Source organism: Myotis nattereri (assembly GCF_964212035.1).
Source record: "Myotis nattereri genome assembly, chromosome: 16".
NCBI lineage: Eukaryota > Metazoa > Chordata > Mammalia > Chiroptera > Vespertilionidae > Myotis > Myotis nattereri.
In genome coordinates, this window is record NC_138091.1 from 23,493,086 (window position 1) to 23,516,596 (window position 23,511).

Sequence of the window (23,511 nt, forward strand, 5' to 3'; positions counted from 1 at the left end):
GGCTCTAGGACAGGGGTGGGCAACCCCTGGCACACGTGCCAAACATGGCACGCCAGTAACTTTCGCTGGCACGCGAAACTCTCTCAGAAAAAGAAAAGATTATTCAGCACATTTGCCTGTGAGCAGGAGAACACTTAAGGATAGGATACTTAAGTTGGTGAGTAATACTGCTGAACAATTAACAAAAGATTTGTCTTCATGTCAATTTTTTTTTCTATTTGTATTGATGAAAGACATTACATCGTCATCTAGGCTGGCCATTTTTTCTCGACTTTGTAAAGGTGATGAAATATGTGAAGAGATGGTTGCCCTTCTAACTCTACCTGAGTGTACTACCGGGGCTGAATTATGTAAAGCAGTTATGAACAAATTCTCTTCTCAACAAATTGACATTTCAAAAGTGGTGTCCGTCACCTCTCATGGTGCTCCTTGCATGACTGGTGAGAAAGCAGGTTTTGTAAATCTGTTTGCGAAAGAAGTTGGTCATACACTGATAGGTTTTCATTGCATCATACATGAGGCTTTATGTGCAAAAGCTGGCCTGAAGGAACTGCAGGAAGTGATACAAACAGTTACCAAAGTTGTTAATTACATTTCTGCTCGGGCTTTAAATAAAAAACAATTTCAAGTTTTACTGAATGAGGTAGAATCTGTGTATAAAGGACTGAAAATGTACAACAATGTTCGATGGCTTAGCCGAGATTTGGTTCTGAAACGATTCATTGAATGCTTAAACGAGATAACGCTCTTCTTGAATAACCAACATGTTTCTTACCAAGAGTTGTCTGACACCACATGGGTTTCTAAACTGATGTTCTTTGCAGATTTTTGTGAACATTTGAATGACTTAAATGTTAAATTACAAGGAACTGGCAAGACACTTGATGTTATGTTTGGTTACATAAAGGCTTTTGAAAAGAAACTGGAAGTCTTTAAGAGGGATGTGGATGGTGAGAGATTTAGATATTTCCCAAACCTCAAGAGGCACATCAAAGACCTCCCAAAAGATGACAGAACAGACTGTCAAAGCCTTCAAAAGCTGTTTTTAAACATTATTGAGTAAACTATTGAGCAGTTCTTCTCAAGATTTGTGAAATTCAGAGAACTGGAAGAGACAGCAAAATTCATGAGGTTTCCAGACAGCATGAGACTGGAGGAACTAAACTTACAAATGTTTTCATGGATAGACATGGCTGACTTTGAAATGCAGTTGATTGAATTTCAGAGTAGCTCAATTTGGAAGCAGAAATTTGTTGACCTTAGAGTTGACTTGGAAAACATTGAAAAAAAGCGATTAGAGACAGGAGTACCAGAGAGAAGTGTCGAAAACGAACTATTGAGGACTTGGAATGCCATTCCAGAAAATTTTTTCTGTTTAAAAAACTTTGCAACAGCGTTACTCTCCATGTTTTCATCCACATACGCTTGTGAATCTTTGTTCTCAGTGATGAATTTTGTTAAGTCTCGTAATAGGAGTAGCCTGACGGATGAAAGTAGTAGCTTGTGCATATCTCTGAAGGTCACGAAATATAAACCTGATGTAAAATCTCTGTCATCAGTGATGCAGCAACAAAAGTCCCACTGATAATATCAAAGGGAGTCATACAGTTTTCTGTTGGACTATCAGTGTACATGTATACATTAAAAAATAAATGTATTTTTCATCATCATATACTGTGTTTTTGTCGCTCGAGTAAATTTTACTATTTCTTCAAGGTTCTTCACATACGTACACCTTAAGAGATATCAAGTAGGTATAACATGTTCTCAAAAAATTAGGGTTGTTACGCAGAAGAATTCTGAGTCAGAGATTTTGCTGGTTTTGGCACGCACTCACAAAAAGGTTATCCACCCCTGCTCTAGGATGTGGGTCATTTTTACCCGCATGCCCAAGTGGTGCAGTACCCTTCCTTCACACGGACACATCTTGGTCTTTTGGGGCCGAATAAACTCTGGGGGCCTCTCCTTGATGACACCCTAAGATCCTGCCCCACAACAAAGATCTCAGCGGGTGGCAGCTAGACTTGAGTGACCTCAGACTCAACACTGGCACCAAATTTGAACCTGTATCAATCTGGTGAACACCACTGGCCCCTACCTGGTGACTCACTGAGAACCTATTTCATGTACTCGAGTACTGCCAGAGGCTCTTTCAGTGACTGAGCCTAGAGGCTCTTTCAGTGACTGAGCCTAACAGGCAGCTGGCAGGCGGATCTCAGAGTGCCTTGGGGACTTTTGCTGACCTGCCCTTGGGCCCAATGCTGGTAAAAGCCAGGCTTAGTGCACAGATTGGTTCTTCCTGCATACACCCAATCCCAGTAGAGACAGCCATAAACTGTGAATCTGAATAAGCAGATTACAACAAGTGAAATTAAAGCAGTAATAAAAACAAACACAAAAAAACAAAAACCTCCCATCAAACAATAGTCCTGTATCAGATGGCTTCACCGGTGAATTTTACCAAACATTCAAAGAACTAACACCTATCCTTCTCAGACCATCAAAAAAATTCAAGAGGAGGGAAGACTCCCAAGCTCATTTTAAGAGGCGGGCATTATCTTAATTCCAAAACCAGATATAATGCTACAAAGAAATAAAATTATAGGCTAATATCCCTGATAAATACAGATGCTAAAATCTTCAACAAAATATTAGCAAATTGGATTCAGCAATACATTAAAAAGATCATACACCATGCCCAAGTGGGATTTAGTCCAGGAATGCAAGGTTGGTACAATATCTGCAAATCAATAAATGTGATACACCACATAAACAAAATGAAGGATAAAAGTCACATGATTCATATTAATCGATGCAGAAGAAACATTTGATAAAATGCAGCACCCATTTATGATAAAAAGAAAAAAAACTCTCAGCAAAGTGGGAATAGAGGAAACATACCTAATGTAGTAAAGGTCATATATAACAAACCCCCAGCCAACATCATACTCAAGAGGCAAAAGCTAAAAGTGTTTCCCTTAAGATTAGGAACATGACAGGGATGTCCACTGTCACCACTCTTCCTCAACATAGTGCTGGAAATCCTAGCCACAGCAATCAGACAAGAAGAAAAACTAAAAAGCATCCAAATTGGGAAGGAAGAAGTAAAACTGTCATTATTTGCAGATGACATGATACTGTATATAGAGAACCCTAAAGATCCCATACACACACACACACACACACACAAATACTATTCAAGCTGATAAATAAATTCAGTAAAGAATCAGGATACAAAATAAATATCTAGAAATATGTTGCATTTTTATATACCAATAATTATCAGAAAGGAAAATTAAGAAAACAATCCCATTTATAATCACATTGAAAAAAATACCTAGGAATAAACTTAACCAAGGATGCAAAAGACTTGCACTCAGAAAATTCTAAGACACTGAAAAAAGAAATTGAAGAAGCTACAAATAAGTGGAAGCATATACTGTGTTCATGGATAGGGAGAATTAAAATCATTAGAATGTCCAAAATGTAGATTCAATGCAATTCTTAACAAAACACCAATGGCATATCTTGCAGAAGTAGAACAAGTATTCCAAAAATGTATATAGAACCACGAAAGACCCCAAATGGCCTCAGCAAACTTGAGAAAGGAGAACAAAGCTGTATATCAAACTATACTACAGGGCTATATTAATAAAAATAGATATACAGATCAATGGAATAGAATACAAAGCCCAGAAATAAATCCATGCCTTTATGGTCAATTAATATTTGACAAATGAGGCAAAAACATACAATGGGGTAAAGATAGTCTATTCAATAAATGGTGTTGGGAAAATTGGACAGATACATGCAAAAAAAAAATGAAACTAGACCATAAAAGAATAAATTTTAAAATGAATTAAATACTTAAAAGTTAGACTTGAAACCATAAAAATCCTAGAAAAAAAACATAGGCAGTAAAATCTCAGACATTTCTCATAGCAATATTTTTCTGATATATCTCCTCGGGCAAGGGAAACAAAAGGAAAAATAAATAAATAGGACTATATCAAACTGAAAAATTTTTGCACAGCAAAAGACACCATAAACAGAATGAAAAGATACCCACTGAATGGAAGAACATATTCACCATGATACATCTGATAAGAGGTTAGTATCCAAAATTTATAAAGAACTTGTAAAACTCAACACCAAAAAACACAAACAACCAAATTAAGAAATGGGCAAAGGTCCTGAATAGACACTTCTCCGAAGAGGACATACAGATGGCCAGTAGACATGAAAAGATGCTTCATGCCACTAGTCATCAGAGAGATGCAAATTAAAACAATGACATCTCATCACAGATATCAGAATGACTATCACCAACAAATCAACAAATAACACGTGTTGGTGAGGATGTGGAGAAAAGGAAACCCTTGTGCACTGTTGGTGAGAACGAAGACTGGTACCCCCATTGTGGAAAACTGTATGAAGTTACCTCAAAAATTTAAAAATGGAACTGCCTTATGGCCCAGCTATTTCACTTCTGGAATATATTAGGAGAAACCGAAGACACGGATTTGAAAGAATACATGCACCGCTATGTTCATTGCAGCATTATTACAATAGCCAAGACCTGGAAACAGCCCAAGTGCCCATCAGTACTAGTGGATAAAAAAAAAAAAAAAAAGCTGTGATACATTTACACAATGGAACACTACTCAGCCATAAAGAAATAAAGAAATCTTACCTTTTGCAATAGGACCCAGAGAGTATTGTGCTAAGTGAAATAAGCCAGTCAGAGAAAGACAAATACCATGTGATCTCACTTATACTATTATATGGACTCTAACGAACAAAATAAACTAACAAACAAAATAGAAACTGACTCATAGATACAGAGAATAGACTGACAGTTGTTAGAGGGGTGGGGGCTTGAGGGCTAGGTGAAAAGGTGAAGGGATTAAGCGAGCACACACAAAAAAATGATGAGTTAATACCAGAGCCAAGTAAAAATGCCTAATTCTATTCTTTCTCTGTGTGCCTCTCCAACAGAGCTCTCAATCCCACTGACATAAAGCTCCGAGGACCCCCACAGATCGTGCACCAAGAATTCCGTTCAGGTCCTCGCGGATGGGCGTCAGCATCGTCTACTAGACAGCAGAATGGAGACCACGCCCTTAAATTCCCAGAAGGAGCTGTCAGTGTGTAAGAACGGAGAAGACTGTCAGGAAAATGGACTTCTACGGAAGGGTGTTCCCGCCTCTGGGGATAAGGTGGAGTCCGGCCAGATCTCCAATGGGTACTCAGCAGTTCCGAGCCCCGGTGCAGGAGATGACACTCCGCACTCCATCCCGGCTGCCACCACCGCCCTAGTGGCTGAGGTTCACTCAGGGGAACGGGAGACCTGGGGCAAGAAGATGGATTTCCTCCTGTCGGTCATTGGCTATGCTGTGGACCTGGGCAACGTCTGGCGCTTTCCCTACATCTGTTACCAGAATGGAGGGGGTCAGTATCGTGGGCCATGAGCAATCTTTTCCATCTTGTTTAACTGATCTGACTGCTTAGACTTAGAAGCTTATCTAAAAGATAAGCGTGTGACTCTTGGGTTATGAAATTGGACTAAACCTCCCTAGCCTGACCTCAGCAGATTTCAACATCACTGGTGCTCCATCTGTTTTGTTTTTTTTAAATATATTTTTATTGATTTTGGAGAGGTAGAGAGAGATAGAAACATCAGTGATGAGAGAGATCATTGATCGGCTGCCTCCTGCACACCCTGGGGGATTCCAACCTCTGGGGATCGTACCCGCAACCCGGGCATGTGCCCTTGACCAGAATCGAACCCGGGACCCTTCAGTCTGCAGGCCGACGCTCTATCCACTGAGCCAAACCAGCCAGGGCTATTAGTGCTCCGTGCGTTGAAGAGCCCTTTCTCATCCCTGTGTATCCAAGCTCCACTCTCCACCCAGCGAGATGTGAGGGAGGCCAGCAGCCCTGTGCTGAGCTCCTTTGCTCCTCCTCAGAGGAGTCCAGAGAGGGGAGATCTGTGGAAGGAAAAATTGGGAGGCAGCTCCAGGGTCCAGACCCTCCTGGGCCTTTGGACCTGTGTGAGATCAGAGAAAGGGGTCAGCTCAGGTCGAGAGTCTTAAGTTACAGTCTGGGCATGATCCAGAGCTGGACCCAGCCACGCATGACATTAATGCCAACCCCCAACCATGCATGGATGTGCCTTGTATTCTGACAAGATTTTTGAGGCCAGAGACTAGTTCTTGTTCCTCCTCCTACTCCCAGTGCCCTCAGAGCAGTTAACTTATAGATTATGAAAAAAATAGTAATAACTGACTGTGGGCATGGATATGGGGTCCCCAGAGAGAGGAGTGGGTAGGTATGGTGCCTCCGTGCTGACACACTGGATTGCTCTCAGAATAGGAAAGGAAGGAAAGATGGGAGTCATAGCAGCCCATGTTTATTTGGACAGGAGCTCTGGCAACAGATTTGGGAGGGCAGCTGAAATGAGGTTTGGGAGGTAACACATTTGTGTCCATGGCCTGACACAGAGCTGCCTGTCTTTGGTGCTTTAAGGGCCATGGTCCATGCAGCTGTAGAGGTAGTTCCTGTTGGGGGTGGGGGGAATAGGAAGGGGGGGTTGGGGGGCGGGGAGCGGGGAGGCCAGCACTCTCTGCCTGGGAAGACCAGAGGTTGGAATCCCTTACCTCTAGCTTGGGAGGACTCACCCTTAGCCCGAGCATTACTTAAGGGACTGGGCCACGAGTGTCGTTTCTCCTACACTCATTCCTTACGGTGAAACCAGATAGGCAAACCCTATGGACAGATGCTACCATGACGACACCATGTGGTTCTTATTTTCAATGCAGATTTCCGCAGAGTGATTGTAAGTTAGGTGGAAACTTCAGGTTTCTAGGTTCAGAGCACGTTATGCGAGGGAAAGTTGTCTGGGAAAACCAAGCCGACCCATCCTGGGGCTGCAGGTGGGCCATCCTTCACCTGGCATTTCCACACTCTGCCTCCGCCACCAGAGCCAGAAGTGCAGCAGCCCCGCCCTCTCGGTCCATGACCAACTGCCCTTCTCGGGCCCACCTGCCAAAGTGGCTCAGGAGGGAGCATTCCGGCCCCAAACTCAATGGAATAATGGAAAATCGCTAAATGTCAATAATCAAACACGAGTCTGGAGTCAGGGGTGATATGGATGAACAAAGAAACGAATTCGGTGACTCACAGATCATCTCAGCTCTTCCACAGGCTGTCCCAGGAGGTCTGTCCCAAGGGTTCCAGACTCTGCTTCCTGTACTGGCTACCTCAGAATCACCTGTGGAGCTGACAGTTTTTTGTTGTTGTTACACCCATACCTGGAGCTTCTGCTTGAGGAATTCTGGGTGGGTGGGTGTTTTTAAGTGAATCTGATGGGTGGCTCTCAGCCCTGTGGCTTTCTAGGGGAGGAAATACTCAGAGAGTGAGCCGTGTGAGGTCGCTCAGCCTAAGGTGGCTTTTTGACGCTGGAGCACCCGCTGGCTCTGCGATTCTGGGCGTGGCCCCTGGTGTCCAGGTCAGTGGCGCCATCCTGGCACCGAGCTGGGCAGAGTGTAAAATACTCTTTCATCTGCCTCAGGAGCATTCCTCCTCCCTTACACCATCATGGCCATTTTTGGGGGGATCCCGCTCTTCTACATGGAGCTCGCGCTGGGCCAGTACCACCGAAACGGATGCATTTCAATATGGAGGAAAATCTGCCCGATTTTCAAAGGTAACGGAGAGGCTGAGGGGGCGGGTGTTCCCAGGAAGTGGTGTCCTCTGTCAGTGGGGGGCAGCGGGGGGCCTCTGGAAGCAGTGAAGCCTTCGGTCACCCTGGCAGGAAACTGGAGTAGAGTAGCTAAGCTTTTGACTGCTCGGGTGGTATGAGATGGTTAAAGGGAAACAGAATAAATGGCAATGTACACGACATAGAAAACATGCTAAAGCTTTCACAGCACACACATGTTCGGAGACATGTAACCTTGCACATACGTATACGTCCTTTACCCCAGTGCCACTCCCACCACCTCCTGAGTCTTTGGGGAATGAGATGAGTGGCAGCCCCCTCCTCCCAGCCTCCGCGCCCCCCCACCCCCGCCCCCCCATGCAGTGCCCTCGATGCCCTGTTTCAGCCTTTCACGGTGGGGCTGCCTCTTACACTGGCCTCCCTCCCCCTCTGTCCCAGGGATCGGTTACGCCATCTGCATCATTGCCTTTTACATCGCCTCCTACTACAACACCATCATGGCCTGGGCGCTCTACTACCTCATCTCCTCCTTCACCGACCAGCTGCCCTGGACCAGCTGCAAGAACTCCTGGAACACCGGCAACTGCACCAACTACTTCTCGGAGGACAACATCACCTGGACACTCCACTCCACGTCCCCCGCGGAGGAATTCTACACGTGAGTGCCTGCAAGTGAGGGCGCGGTCTGTGGAGGGCAGGCCACAGCCCTGGGGCCTGGCTTCTGTGAAGGGAGGCCCGGGCAGGGGTGGCCTCCCTCAGTCCAGATCTGGAGCCCCCCAACTCCATAACCTGATCCGCTGTGCCATCTGGCCTTTTCCGATGTGCCGTGCCAGGTGGCTCCAGCGTGCCCAGGACGATCCCCACCTTCATGTTCCAAAACGACTCCCCGCTTCCAAACCGCCCTTCTTCCTGGGCCCCCCTCTCAGCCAGTGTCAGGGGAGCCCAGCCTCTGACACTTTGAAACTATTCACACAGTTCCTGGTCTCATGTGTTCACTGTGTAAGGGGGACCTACCCCCCGGAGGAAGATGCCTGGAGCAGGGAGTACTCTGTAAGGCTGGGATTCCGGGTGATGGCCTGGGAGGCTGCCTTTGGGCTGAGCGTGTCTCTCAGGGTTGGTTGCCTGAAGAATGTGCTAGTCCCTCCTTCCTGTTGGGCAGAGCCAATCCCAGCTCTTTTTTTTTTTTTTTTAATCCTTGCCCCAGGATATTTTTCCCATTGATTTTTTAGAGAGAATGGAAGGGAGAAGGGAGAGAGAAATATTGATGTGAGAGAGACACATGGGTTAGTTGCCTCCTGCATGAGCCCTAACGGGGGCTGGGAATCAAACCTGCAACCCAGGTACATGCCCTTGACTGGGAAACCCTTCGGTGTGTGGGCCAACGCTCTAACCACTGGAAAACACTGGCCAGGGCCAATCCCAGCTCTTGCTGAGGCTTAGTGACCACTCGGTGCTTGCAGTGCAGTGTCCGTGTCGTCTCTCTCTCTCTCTCTCTTTTTGTGAGACTTTTTAGCTTAAAAATATATTTTTTTTATTGATTTTTTAGATTTTTAGAAAGAGAAGAAAGGAGAGGGAGGGATAGAAATATTGATGAAAGAGAAATATCAACATCCATCAGCTGCCTCCTGAATGCCCTCTGCTGGGGATGTGCCCTAAGCAGGAATCAAACCGGCAACCTCTTGGTGCATGGCCGATGCTCAACCATTGAGCCACACTGGCCAGGCCCGTGTTGTCCTGGCCCCTCCTCCAGGTATCACAACGCTGTGCTCAGGTCACTGTTCGGACCATCTCCAAGGCCTTTCTTCCTCTTTCACTGCAGGCGCCATGTCCTGCAGATCCACCGGTCCAAGGGGCTGCAGGACCTGGGGGGTGTCAGCTGGCAGCTTGCCCTCTGCATCATGCTCATCTTCACTATTATCTACTTTAGCATCTGGAAAGGCGTCAAAACATCTGGAAAGGTAAGGAGGACTCCGCTGCTCCGGGCCTGCCAGGGGGCCCCAGGGGATCTCCAACTCAGAACTCGGTGGGCCAGACAGCCACAGACAGGAGGGCATTGTCTCCTCCTACACCAGACACATCCCATGATGCGCAGTCTCTCTCCACCAAATGGTAGAAGGTTCTAGAAATGGGCCACTTCCAAGGACCATTACATGCTTTTAAAATTTTTTTCTTTAACCCACTGGTAGCGTCACAATTGATAATAGTGGCAATAATTTATTGAAAAGCTCTGGTGGGCCTTGCTCAGTGGCTACTTGACTGTTTCCTGCTAGATTCTTGCCCCACTTACAGGTGGGGAGTGGGTTTGGAGGTAGTTAGCAACACCCAGTGGTGGGTCAGGTCCCTGTCTGATTCTGAAGGCTGTGACCAGTCTGCCCCAGCACCCTGCCTCCTACAATCACAGAGAAAAGGAAAGGGGTAGATCTCCTTTCTTGAAGGTTTTCAAGAATAAAAGACACCAACATCCACGTGGTGATAACCTGTCTTCCCGCCCTCACAGGTGGTGTGGGTGACAGCCACCTTCCCTTACATCATCCTTTTGGTCCTGCTGGTGAGGGGGGCCACCCTCCCCGGAGCCTGGAGGGGTGTTCTCTTCTACTTGAAACCCAACTGGCAGAAACTCCTGGAGACAGGGGTAAGACAATGAGGAAACCGGTGGGCACCTCTCTGTCATTTTACTAAGTGAAACTAACCCTCCCAATAGGACAGTAGCAACAACGCAAATGTGGGTTCGGCGGCAAGTCTGCAGTGATGCTTTCCATCAGGAATACACGCAGGAAAAGTCCAGTTGAGGTCACTGGCTTGGTCTGTGCCCACATGGCAGAGGAGAAGCCGCACCTGTTGGCGCTGGCTGTGTGGCCATCCCTGGAACAAGCCTGGAGAGCTGCTAATCGGTGTCTGCGCACAGCCACGTGGGGGCGCGAGGCGCTGGCCCCGCCCGCGCCCCACCTCGGCCCAGGGCCCAGCCCTCACCCTTCCTCTGCTGTGTTCCAGGTGTGGGTGGATGCTGCGGCTCAGATCTTCTTTTCTCTCGGTCCTGGCTTTGGGGTCTTACTGGCTTTTGCTAGCTACAACAAATTCAACAACAACTGTTACCAGTGAGTATCAGGGGGCCCCCAAGCAAAGCTTAAAAGTGGGGTGAGTGTAAGTCAGCCGATCTGGAGGTAGGTGATCGAACCAATGGCCTCAAACCTGGCTGGGCTCAGGCCATGTTGACACTCTGACCCTCAGGGGTGCCATAGGTCCCTGATCAACTCGCCCTTAGCCAGAGCCTCACCCGGGCCACTCAGGGGCTGAGAGAGGCCCCAGGCCACTTCCATTCTGTGAGTCTCTGTATATTTAAAAAAATTAATTAAGAAATTCTAAAGCAGGTTTACAAAAATTGCAACAGGCACTAAATGTTTATATTTGACTTATTGTATTTAACAACACAATTATAATGTGATCATTTGTTTATGTATATAGACACAAAAAGTATAATGATTGAGCAATATTTTTTCCTTTTTGTTTTGTTACTCCTCACCCAAGGATATTTTTTCCATTGATTTTTTTTTTTTTTTTTTTTTAGAGTGGAAGGGAGTGGGGTGGAAAGAGAGAGAGAAGGAGAGGGAGAGAGAGAGAGAGAAATCGATTTGTTGCCTCCCACACTCGCCCCAACCAGGGGCCTGGATCAAACCTGCAACCCAGGCACATACCCTTGACCAGGAATTGAACTCTTGACCTTTCGGTGCGCAGGCCGATGCTCTAATCACTGAGACACACCAGGCAGGGCTGATTGAACTATTTTGACCAACACGAAACAACATCATTTTTATGGTAAAATCTTATTTCAGAAATGTTGATAAAAGAAAGTATTGCACCAATTATGATTTAAATATCACTCACCATTTTTAGAGTTGACTTTGTTTTAATGTTCTATCACAGATGGCAAAGTGCAGCAATCAAATTATGCTACTCATAATTACAGAGTTAATTAAAAAAATAAAAAGGAATTCACACAGGCCCGAGCAATGTGGCCTTGCGTTGGGACACCGGCCGGAAGTCCTACAGCGAGGTCTTCTATTACAAGTGTCAGGGTGTCACTGTGGCGTCTTGTCACCTAGTGGCACATGATGCAAAAGCCTAAACCTGAGCGCTTCACAAATGGGAGGCCAAGCCCTGACTGGTTTGGCTCAGTGGATAGAGCGTCGGCCTGCGGACTCAAGGGTCCCAGGTTCGATTCCGGTCAAGGGCATGTACCTTGGTTGCGGGCACATCCCCAGTAGGGAGTGTGTAGGAGGCAGCTGATAGATCGATGTTTCTCTCTCATCGATGTTTCTAACTCTCTATCCCTCTCTGTAATAAAATTTTTTTTTTTTTTAAAAAATGGGAGGCCAAGGTGTCCTTCGGCCCCCACCTAACCCAGGCCCTGCTTCAGAGCAAACCTTGTTTGAAACCGAGGTCTGTGCTGTGCTGGTTCACATCAGGGCGGTATTTTAAAACCACCCTGACCAGCTGTCCTCCCTGCCACGCGTGATGATAAGGGCAGCTTGTGCTTCACGGCTGGTCCAACAATCTGAGAGGCCGGGCGCTGGGAGGGGGAAGGGACACCAGGTCGGGCTCGACGGCCCTGTGAGCTCTGCCCGCTCACCCTTGCCGCACCCCGAGACAGATGCTCCTCAGACTCCTGACCTGGACATGTCTCAGCCCCCTTGGGTTTTCTGCTCCAGGGACGCCCTGGTGACCAGCCTGGTGAACTGCATGACGAGCTTCGTTTCGGGATTTGTCATTTTCACGGTGCTTGGCTACATGGCTGAGATGCGGAAGGAAGATGTGTCGGAGGTGGCCAAAGACGCAGGTGGGGCCTCATTCTGTTCAGGTCCCTTGTTCCCATGGAATTGCTTTGCTGCTCTTTGGAGCTTTTCAATATCTAACATTTGAATGATTTCTAAATGTTTTATTTTGTTTAATTTTTCAAAGATCTTAAGGAAATGTAATGCCTTGGAGATCTCAACCCTTTCCAGGTCTTCAGGCCATGGTGGGTGTGGGGCAGCTCCCTAGACACCCCGGACTGGGGCCTTGAATACACTATGGGCTCCCCCTCCCCCTCTGTCTCAGGCCCCAGCCTCCTCTTCATCACGTACGCAGAAGCCATCGCCAACATGCCTGCGTCCACCTTCTTTGCCATCATCTTCTTCTTGATGTTGATCACACTGGGCTTGGATAGCACGGTGAGTGGATGGGGAGGGAAGGACGGAGAGGAGGCGGGAAAGGAGGAGGTGGAGGAAGGGGAGAGGAAAGAGGAAGTTGTACCCGTTCCCTCCCATCTTGCCCCCGCCCCCCCCCCCCCCCCCCCCGCCAGGTGGTGTTGGCTGCCCCCTCCTGGTGCCCCCTCAGCCCCTAATTCACTCCGCATTGACTGTGCTTACTGCCCTCTAGTACCTTAGAGAGTCATGGATGGGGTGACGGGGTGTATATCCACGGGCCAGGGGCTTGGCCTATGTGAGCTGCTATCACTGTGCACGGTCCCATGACCCGATGGCAGCGAGAGGCCAGGGCAAGGTCGCCTGCGTCTCAGTGCCCTGCCGCCCACATCCGGCTCCGGGCCTTGCACTTAGCGTGGACTGAGTCTGGGCTTTGAGTTGGCGTTTCTGGTGCAGCCAAAGGCTCCCCAAGAGACCTCCCCTAAGAAGTCCTCTCCACGTGCTGTGTTTTCCTTCCTTCATGTCCTCAGGGATGGGCTCTGAAGGACTGTAAACAGGAAAAGGTAGTTGCAGTGAGGGCTGCTGATCAGGAGCAGCTTGGGGTCGCTCGCCGGTCTTAACCCCGCCCCTCCCGTTCCCCGTCCTGGAAGGTGACAGCTTTGTGCCGAAGCCGCCCCTGTGACCATGTGTGCGTCCCCCTCAGTTTGCAGGCTTGGAGGGGGTGATCACGGCGGTGCTGGATGAGTTTCCGCACATCTGGTCCAAGCGCCGGGAGTTGTTGGTGCTCGGCGTGGTCGTGACCTGCTTCTTCGGGTCCCTGTTCACCCTGACGTTTGTGAGTATCCCACCCCTCGGCTTTGAGTCAGCTCCCCGAGGGCGGGAGGACGAACACTCCAAGAAGCCATTCCTTTCCTTCCATCCCACACGGTGCCCTGGCTTTGGGGCCAAGGCAGGGGAGAGGGGGAGGCTTATAAAAATCTTGTCATCTGCTCTAACCGGTTTGGCTCAGAGGATAGAGCGTCGGCCTGCGGACTCAAGGGTCCCAGGTTCGATTCCGGTCAAGGGCATGTACCTGGGTTGCGGGCACATCCCCAGTGGGGAGTGTGCTGGAGGCAGCTGGTCGATGTTTCTCTCCCATCGATGTTTCTGGCTCTCTATCCCTCTCCCTTCCTCTCTGTAAAAAATCAATAAAATATATTTAAAAAAATAAAAAAGCTTGTCATCAAAGACAAAAAGAAAAGTTGTTTCTAGTGGCATCTGTCCGTAGACTCTGGAGACTCTTGGCATGTTCCAGTCGCTCCAACTAGATTTCAGGCATGGCAGCACATCTGGAGAAAAACGAAGATTTGCTTTTCCAGTGTATTCCCAGCCCTCTGGGCTGCTTTCGTGGCAGTATTGCCCTGATGCCCGGATGTGCAGAGCATCTGGAGGCTGGCGTCTCAGGTTTGCAATGTCACCTGGTCTCCTCCAGAGAACTTGCAATGGTGAAGATGTCAGATCCCCTCCAGTGATTTTTTTTTTTTTGTAGCTGAAGCAAATACTGTAAAAACGGACATCAGATAAGTACCCACAGATTTCCTAAGCTTGTGTCCTGTCTCAAGGCAGATTTTGCTGATATGAATCTTCAAGCCACGACCCAGTGTCTGTGGAGCTTCGATAGGGTTCTGGGTGCCTGAGCAGGACCCGAGGGACGTATGAGTTAGGGCGGAAGGTGTGACCCATGTACTCGGTGGGTCTGGCATTGTGGAATCTCCCAGATTCAGAGAGGAAGGGAGAAGGAGAGATGGACACATCAATAATGAGAGAGAATCATCGCTGGGCTGCCCCCTGCACGCCCCTCACTGGGGATCAAGCCCACAACCCGGGCATGTGCCCTGACCGGGAATCGAACCGTGACCTTCTGGTTCCTAGGTCGATGCTCAAACACTGAGCCACACCGGCAGGGCCCAGATTCTCTTTAGGGACCGGGATTCTCTAAGGCAGAGTATACACAGCAGGTGCTGGGTAAATTGAAGAAAGTTGAAAATAGATCAAGGCCCTTTTGAGTTTGTCTCTTAAAACTTAGTGCGAGAGGAAACACGAAGGGGCACTCCACTGGGAGGGGAGAGGCCTCGAGGGGCGGAATCTGGTCCACCCTGAGGCCCTTATATTAGGTCCACGGTGGGACTCCCCAGAATGATCCTTCCTTGAGGCCCCTCTGGCAAAGAGGAGGCGATGCCTCGGGCGACCCCTGACCAGGGCCTGCTTGCCTTTGCAGGGCGGGGCCTACGTGGTGAAGCTGCTGGAGGAGTACGCCACCGGGCCCGCCGTCCTCACCGTGGCCCTGATAGAAGCGATGGCTGTGTTCTGGTTCTACGGTAAGGTGCTTCCTTCCACCAGCCACAGTCCTGTCTCCGGCAGCCCGCAGCCACCAGACTGGGGAAGGGCTGATTTCACCAAAGGGCGGGCGGCGGGGGGGGGGGGGGGGGGGGGGAGGGGGCGGGGGAGGGGGGCGGGGGAGGGTGCGAGATGTCACCTCCTGGTGGGTCTGTGAGATAAGCTCAGGTGAGTGCCTTCCTCAGAAACAGGCCCTCCTGTCCGCCACCCTCGCACAGCAGGTCGCATTTACCTGGGGAGGATGTTTTTTCCCTCTGAGGTTATTTTATTTATTTACTTACTTACTTCCTCACCCGAGGATATTTTTGCATTGATTTTTACAGAGAGGGAAAGACAGAGAGAAATATCGTTGTGAGAGAAACACATTGATTGGTTGCCTCTTACATAAGCCCTGAGCAGGGCTGGAGAGGAGCCTGCACCCGAGGTACGTGCCCTTGACTGGAAGTGAATCGGGGACCCTTTGGTCCACAGGCCGACGCTCTATCCACTGAGCCAAATGGGCTAGGGCTTCGCTCTGAGTTGAAATGTTTACCCGGTGGAGACAGGCTGACGCGGTCCCTGCAGCTCACCCGCAGTGGATGCTTACCATCCTGACTGGCGGTGAGAACTGGGCGGAACAGAGACCCAGGGCCCGGTGAAGGCATTTGCAGGGACCATATTTCACTGTCACAGAGAGCGGCCCTCAGCTTACATTTCGCAAGCAAGAGCTCCCCGCAGAGTCCGGAGGCAGAGGTTAGGAGTTTATCTTCTAGGGAGGAGGCAAGAATGTTCCTGTTTGGATGATCTGCCCTGGAGAAACCGCCTCAGGTCCTGGGATGGAATCTGATAAGGATGAAACCACCGGGAAGGAGCACACCCAGTGAGCTCACCTGGGTCCCCCGGCAGGAGTCCCAGGAGCCCCTGCGTGGGGCTGGGGAGGGCACAGGCAATCGGAGTGAAGACAGCCAGGTCCAGGGATGTCTCTCTTTATCTTTAAAATCCAGAAGAGATGAATTCATTCTGAAAATGTGTTTATTTTCCTAGTTCCTATGATAATAAAACAGCTTTAGTGTGTTTGTCATTATGTATAATTAGAGGCCGGGTGCACGGATTCGTGCACTGGTGGGGTCCCTCAGCCTGGCCTGCGCCCTCTCGCAATCCGGGACCCCTCGGGGGATGTTAGACTGCCGGTTTCGGGCTGATCCTCACAGGCTGGCCAGGGGTTGGGCCGAAACCGGCAGTTCGACACCCCCCAAGGGATGTAGTGTGCGGAGCGGCAGGTGGCCGTGGAGGAGCCTGAGCCTGGGCCGGACACTGCACCACTCCCGCTCATCCTGGCCCCACTGCCACTCAGGAAGCTTGCTGAGCGGTGCTCCCCCTGTCAGAGTACACTAACCACCAGGGGGCAGCTTCTGCCTTGGGCATCTGCCCCCTGGTGGTCATAGCGACTGGTTAAATGGTTGACCAGTTGCTTAGGGTTTTATATATACAGATATGAAGGGGGGGGGGGGCATGTTTTGTGTTGCACATGAGTCCAGTTTTTTAAAAAGAAGTCCTCCCCGCCTCCTCGGCAATTTAGGCGACAAAGTTCAAGTGTGAGCACCACTCTAGACCTGCCCGAGGTACTGCCAGGCTCTCTTGGGGAAGCCAGCACAGAGCACCCTTCTGCCCCTTTTCGATTTCTCACCAGCCGGGGTCTCACTTCTCACTTCCATGCCAGTTACTTTGACAGAAGAACCTTGATGGTGCTCTGACAGGGGGCTGGGCCGTGCTGTGGTTAAAATGGAAGTTTCCCGTACATGGTCACAAGGTCCAAGTCAGTCTCTGTTGAGCGGGTTCGTCATTCCAAACTAAAACGTAACTTCCTTTTCCATAGTACCAATGCAATAAAATGTATGCTGAGATCTTAGAAAGGCAGTGTGATCAACCGAAGGACTTGAATGCATGCATATAAGCATAACCAATGGACATAAGACACTGGGGGGTAGGGGAGGCCAGGGGATTGTCAAGGGCGGGGGGAAAAAAAGACACATATGTAATACCCTTTGTAATACTTTAAGCAAAAAAACCCAAAACAATAAAGACGAAAAAAAAGAAGAAAGGCAGTGTGGGCACCAGGAGGCGGCTTTAGGTCTCTCCCCAGCGGTCCCCCTACCCAGCCTACTCTATGTAGAAAGAACGTTGCTTGCTCTGAAATGCAATTCTGGGACAAGTCCCTCTGTCCCACTTTCAGCCCAGATTGGTGCCCTGAGCCCCTCACGGGACATTTCATGGCGGCTCCTCTCTCTGAGGGACCGGACAGCCCGCGTCCTCTCTCAGTGATGTGTCTCTCTCTCTCCCGCTGGCTGGTTGCAGGCATCACCCAGTTCTGCAGCGACGTGAAGGAGATGCTGGGCTTCAGCCCCGGATGGTTTTGGAGGATCTGCTGGGTGGCCATCAGCCCTCTGTTTCTCCTGGTGAGTTGTGATTTCCCTTCTCCTTCCTGCCCTGGAGAAAGACCCACTCAAACACTTACAGGAAATAAATCGTATCGAAGTGAAACATACACAGAAAAGGGTCCAAATTGTAAGTGTACATGCCATGCACTATTATAGAGGGAGCACATTTTTGTAGCCAAAACCATACCAAGAAGAAAAACAATGAGCTGAAGCCCCTCTGTGTCCCCTCCCAGTCACCGTGCCCAGCCTGGCTAACCACTCTTCTGACTTCCAACACCATAGCGTCATCCAGGCCTCGGTCACCTTATTGCTTCCTTCCCCTGCTCAGGGATCATGATAAAGAAACTTTACTGAACAGTAAGCACCAGGCCAGACGTGGTATTACTTTTAATCCTCACTACAATTCTGTGAGGTAGTATAGCTCTAATATCCCAATTTACATTTAAAGAAAATTGAGGCTTAGAGATGTTAAGTAAAGGGTTTGAGGTCACATGACAATTAAGAACTGTTCAAGGCCGGGGAACGCTTTACTGGGCTGCTCACGAGGCCCTGGGCAGGGTCCTAGTGGTTTTATGTCCATTTTCTTTTCTTTTTAAAAAAATATGTTTTTATTGATCTCAGAGAGGAAGGGAGAGGGAGTGAAGATAGAAACTTCAATGATGAGAGAGTCACTGATTGGCTGCCTCCTGCACGCCCCACACTGGGGATCGAGCCCACAACCTGAGCATGTGCCCTGACAGGGAATTGAACAGTGACCTCCTGGTTCATAGGTTGATGCTCAGCCACTGAGCCGCGCCGGCCAGGCTTGTGTCCATTTTCTTAAAGACGCCCCCACGCAGGTCCTCCGGTATGACCTGAATCCAAAGTAGAATCTACTTATTGCCGAAGGAGCTGGATGAGAACATTTGGGATCAGCTGTTGCCCATTTGCCAGGACGTGTTTGGTGCCCACAGCATCTTTGCTGCAGGTGCCCTGCGCTTCCCTGGTGTCCATCTGGAGGAGATGTCTGCCCAGCGATGGAAAGCACCTGCTAGCACCCCACGTGCGCTCGGAGGTGGCCTGGGGGGAAGCCACGCCGTGCACATCGGCAGGGACTGCTGTCCTGGTCTTTCGTGTACCTGTAGGTTTATTTGGGAAGGGGGAGCTTGTCTACTGTTAGCGCCGGAAACGTTATTATGGTAGACTTCCTACCTAATAAGCTCCAGCTTATTAGCAGCGTCTGGGCCATCCATTGTCCTTAGGACGTCTCTGCCTTTGGCACACAGCTGTGCCTTCCTCCTCTTTGAAAACAGCCCTTTTTGCGATCTGTTTTGACTTTCTCAGGGAAGCCCTTTATTCTCTGTATTTTTTGTACAACACATTAGTCTATGAGATGAACGGCATGCTCACCTGGCCTTCTCAACGCTGCCCATGTCTCTCCCCAGAATTCCTCCTCGAGGTTTCCAACACCTGAGCCAGCCGAGCAGCAGGAACGCCCAGCGGCTCTGGCGTGGGCTCTGGGCTCCAGGGTCCCCTAGACCCTGGCCCGGTCGTTCCTTGTTGCCTTACCAACTTCTTGTCGCTTTTCGATACGTTAGAAACATATCCATTTTAGAATCCAGAAACGGTAGTTGTTGCCAGCGAGAGGGTTGGTCTGAATCACCTGCCTGACATTACTAGAAGTCGAATCCTGACATAAATGGGTTATTCATTTACGTTATTACCAGTGCTTCTCCGTAATCTACTTAAATCCTTTCATTTGTTTTTCAAAGGAAGGAGACACGGGATTCGTTTCTTGAGGGAAGAAGTCGTGTTTGTTTGCTTCAGCAGTCCCCACACAGGCAGGAAATGATGTCCAGGGCTGACATTTGGGAGAGGCAACTGAGGCACTCAACATAGACATAAAATTTAAGGGGGCACCCAAAATCTCAGCAATAAAAATAAATGCTATTTTTTCTTTGTTAATCCTCACCTGAGGATATTTTTTCCATTGGTTTTTTTAAAGAGAGTGGAAGGGAAAGAGGGAGGGAGGGAGAAAGAGAGAAACATCAATGTGAGAGAAACACATCAATTGGTTGCCTTCCACTCATGCTCCAACTGGGGCCAGGAATTGAACCTGCAACCCAGGCCCATGCCCTTGACTGGGAATGGAACCTGAGACCCTTTGGTGCACGGGCCTATGCTCCAACCCCTGAGCCTCACCATCCAGGGCTGTAAATGCTATTTTAATGCAATATTTTTTTAAAAATCTGAAGTTAATGCCCAAAACAATCCCTGATGAACAAAATATCACATTTAAAATAGAGACAGGATCCAACCCTGCATTGGGATGACTTAGCTCACTCTCTCACCCTAATCCGGCCGTGTCAGATCCTGTCTTTGTAACATATTGCGCTCAGATATTACTTACCTTGACTCCTGAAATTTTGGCCCCTGAAGTGCTGTGCCCGAGGTGAGTGCCTCGCATCTCAAACTGACCCTGGCCCCAGGCTTTTATTGTTTTCATTTCTGTGAACTGCTGGGTGTCTGGCGGACCGGGCGAACTCCTGTGTGTTTTGCTGTCCAGCAAAACCTACGTGCAGATCTGGCTTCAGAAACATTACTCATAATTCCTGTGATGCTCGCTTTCCTCGTGTCCTGTAGAGGCAAGTGCTCCGGGGCACAATGAAGAGGAGGCACATCTGTCTTCCACTTCTGGGTTTACTTAAACAGATCCCCTGCTCTGGGCTTTATAAGGCTGCTTTAGGTAAACAATGAGTAGCTTACTAAAAATAATCTTTGTCACTGAAGCCAAGTTACAAAAAAAGAAAATATTGTCTTTGAGCAAGGAGAGCCTGGGACGTGCAAAGGGGCGAGGCTGGGACGTGGAAAGGGGTGTCTGAAACAACGCCTCCTGGCCACAACAAAGGCGTGAGGCCTCCCTGAGCTGCACTGGACTTCACACATGACGTCAAGATGAGAGGAGTCACAGCAGGAATGGTTCCTAACCAGACACCACCCCCCCCTCCGCCCCCTTTCCTGTTCCAAAACTACCCTCCTTAGTAGCCACGTCTGGAGTGAGGAGAGTAAGTCCAGAGAAAGGTTTGCAGTTGGCGGGGCTCCTGTTTTGAAAGCTTCCTCCTGGGCTTAGGATAACACTGCTCAGAAGATGGATGTGTGTTTAACAATTTCCCATTTTATTACCTGCAGACAAAGAAAAAAAGAGATATAAATAGATGTTTAACCACACAAATAATTTACATTACTGTCTTCTTTATGACTATGAAATAAAATAAAATTAAATCAAGAGCAATAAGTATTTGGCCACAGTGGTTACTAGGCAAAAACCGATACTTACACTCTCTCTGGAAACCAAACTGAAATAAGAAAACGCATAACCCGAGTGTTGGGAGCACACCGTGGAATTTTTCTTGCTCAAATTCTTCACTGAATTTTCCAGGAGAAAGTAGATTAGGCTGCTTTTTCCTTCCATTATCCCTTTCATTACGGGGGCCTGTGGCAGGCAGGCATTCGTTGTTGGTCGTATGGGGGCACAGCCAGCCTTGTAGCGAGCCCAGCTAAGGCGCTTAATACAGGAAGCAGAGAGCCCTGGGGCAGGGGAGAGAAGGAGCACAGACCCAGGAACCTCATTCTCTCTTCTGGACATAGGTCCCTTCTATCCAACCAAAACCACCGCAGCCGAGGAAGGCAGGAGGACATGGGAGCAAAGCAGAGGGGAACAGGAGGCCCCCGGGCTGCCAGGAGCCGGGGTGGCAGGGGCCATGGAGCGGTCACACCACTTATTCCTCCCCCGTCTGATAAGAGGAGCCCAAACCACTTCTGGTGTCGGCTGATCTCTTCCCCTTTGCCCTGAAGGGGTGCTGTAACTCCCTTAAATAACATTCTGAGGCCTTGACACCCAGACTCCCATCCCATAAACCTCAAATCATCACCGTAGACTCTCAGTGTAGAGGTTGAGGTGTGTGTATGTGTGTGTGTGTTGGGGGAGCGGGGGGGGGGGCGTTGGGAGGAAAGTCAAGATAAGCACCTGGCTGCTTTATTTTGCAGTAAATTAGGCACAGGAATCGGTGCATTTAGTGTGTCAGAGTTCAAGCTAAGATACTGCACACAGTTTGGGAACTTCCTGAAAGTATCTTAGCTTTACATTTGGTGTTCGTGGTATCAGAACTGGGTCTGGTTGCACAGATATCGTTAAGATTTTTAATGTTTCTTGGGATTTCTGTTTTAGTTCATCATTTGCAGCTTTTTGATGAGCCCGCCACAGCTGCGACTTTTCCAGTATACTTACCCTCGCTGGAGCATGGTCCTGGGCTACTGCATCGGAACCTCGTCTTTCATCTGCATCCCCACGTACATCACCTACCGGCTGATCATCACTCCAGGGACACTGAAGGAGGTGTGTGCTCACTAGTGTGCGTGCGTGTGTGTGTGTGTGAGTGCGTGTGTGCAGACTGGTAATTGTTTGGGGAGAAAAGGATTCTCTTGTTATGATTTTTCAAAGGAGATAAGTCCACCACATGAAATTCACCTTATATATTTATGCTAGAAGCCCAATGCACGAAAATCCGTGCAAGAGTAGGCCTTCCTTCCCCCGGCTGCCGGCACCGGCTTCCCTCCAGCCCCAGCTTCATCTGGAATGACGTCTGGAAGGACATCCAGTCTAATTAGCATATTACCCTTTTATTATTATAGATAACTTACACTGTGTAGACCTCGCACGGCTGCCACTGTCCTCTTAAGGCATTTCCCATAACCCTCAAATCAACAGTGATGGAAGGAGCTGGTCATTTGGGAGCAGCATGGTGTACAGCGTGGGGTGTATGCAGTGTCCTAAACTACCAGATAACTCCTTTGCCTCCTGCTTGCCATTGGCATCAAATCAGTGGTGCCTGGGGCAATATACAAAATTTTTTCTTTAATATATATTTTATTGATTTTTTTACAGAGAGGAAGGGAGAGGGATAGAGAGTTAGAAACATCAATGAGAGATACATCGATCAGCTGCCTCCTGCACACCCCCTACTGGGGATGTGCCCGCAACCAAGGTACATGCCCTTGACCAGAATCGAACCTGGGACCCTTCAGTCTGCCAAACCGGTCAGGGAAGGCTCCTGATTCTTGGTCCCATGCTCTCCCTTTAGTTGCAGCTTCTCTTTTGTCTTCACTTTGCCCTCTCATAGTTTGCTGATGTAGAAATTGGAGCTAGAGGTTAGGGAGAGGTGAATTGCCATTTTTTTAATCCTATGTTGTAGAATTAGTAGTTCAGGTTGCTTCCAAGTCCGTAGGTGGGTGCTTTTGTAGGGGATAAGCTTAAAGGGGAAGAGTGGTATTTGGGGAAAGCTAGAAGAGATGGTACTCCATAATGAGCTGAAAACAGATGGGCTGGTCTCTGGGCCCTAAGCAGCAAAACCCAAACATGAGACCAACGCACTCATCTCCCTAAAACGCCTTCTAAGAAACATGAGGCAAGAGAACATGAGGCAGCCGGGGCCGGTTTGGCTCAGTGGATAGAGCGTCGGCCTGCGGACTGAAGGGTCCCAGGTTCGATTCCGGTAGAGGGCATGTACCTGGGTTGCGGGCATGTCCCCGGTGGGAGATGTGCGGGGGGCAGCTGATCGATGTTTCTCTCTCATCGATGTTTCTGGCTCTCTGTCTCTCTCCCTTCCTCTCTGTGAAAAGTCAATAAAATATATTTAAAAAAAAAAAAAAAAAGAGAACATGAGGCAATTAAGCATCAGCCCTTCCTGAGAACTGAGTTCATTGCTTTGTCCAAGTAGGGCAACTGAACTCTAGGTGAACAGAACTCTGTAAGGAGTTACTAATCTCCTACACCCAA

General features: G+C 48.8%; 1 protein-coding gene across 2 annotated transcripts in view; it reads left to right on the forward strand.

The window, feature by feature from the left end:
* The window catches only part of SLC6A4 (solute carrier family 6 member 4), a 41,860-nt gene that overhangs the window by 13,571 nt on the left and 4,778 nt on the right, over positions 1-23,511 (forward strand). Inside the window, exons 2-13 of one of the 2 annotated variants that reach the window (XM_081109552.1) lie at positions 4,999-5,451; positions 7,574-7,708; positions 8,162-8,381; positions 9,543-9,681; positions 10,221-10,355; positions 10,715-10,818; positions 12,430-12,557; positions 12,818-12,930; positions 13,607-13,738; positions 15,161-15,260; positions 17,614-17,714; positions 21,904-22,071. In XM_081109552.1, coding sequence (XP_080965678.1) covers positions 5,109-5,451; positions 7,574-7,708; positions 8,162-8,381; positions 9,543-9,681; positions 10,221-10,355; positions 10,715-10,818; positions 12,430-12,557; positions 12,818-12,930; positions 13,607-13,738; positions 15,161-15,260; positions 17,614-17,714; positions 21,904-22,071 — 1,818 coding nt within the window. In that variant the 5' untranslated portion in view covers positions 4,999-5,108. The remainder of the gene's footprint in view (positions 1-4,998; positions 5,452-7,573; positions 7,709-8,161; positions 8,382-9,542; positions 9,682-10,220; positions 10,356-10,714; positions 10,819-12,429; positions 12,558-12,817; positions 12,931-13,606; positions 13,739-15,160; positions 15,261-17,613; positions 17,715-21,903; positions 22,072-23,511) is intronic. The other variant, XM_081109553.1, reaches the window with a different exon arrangement.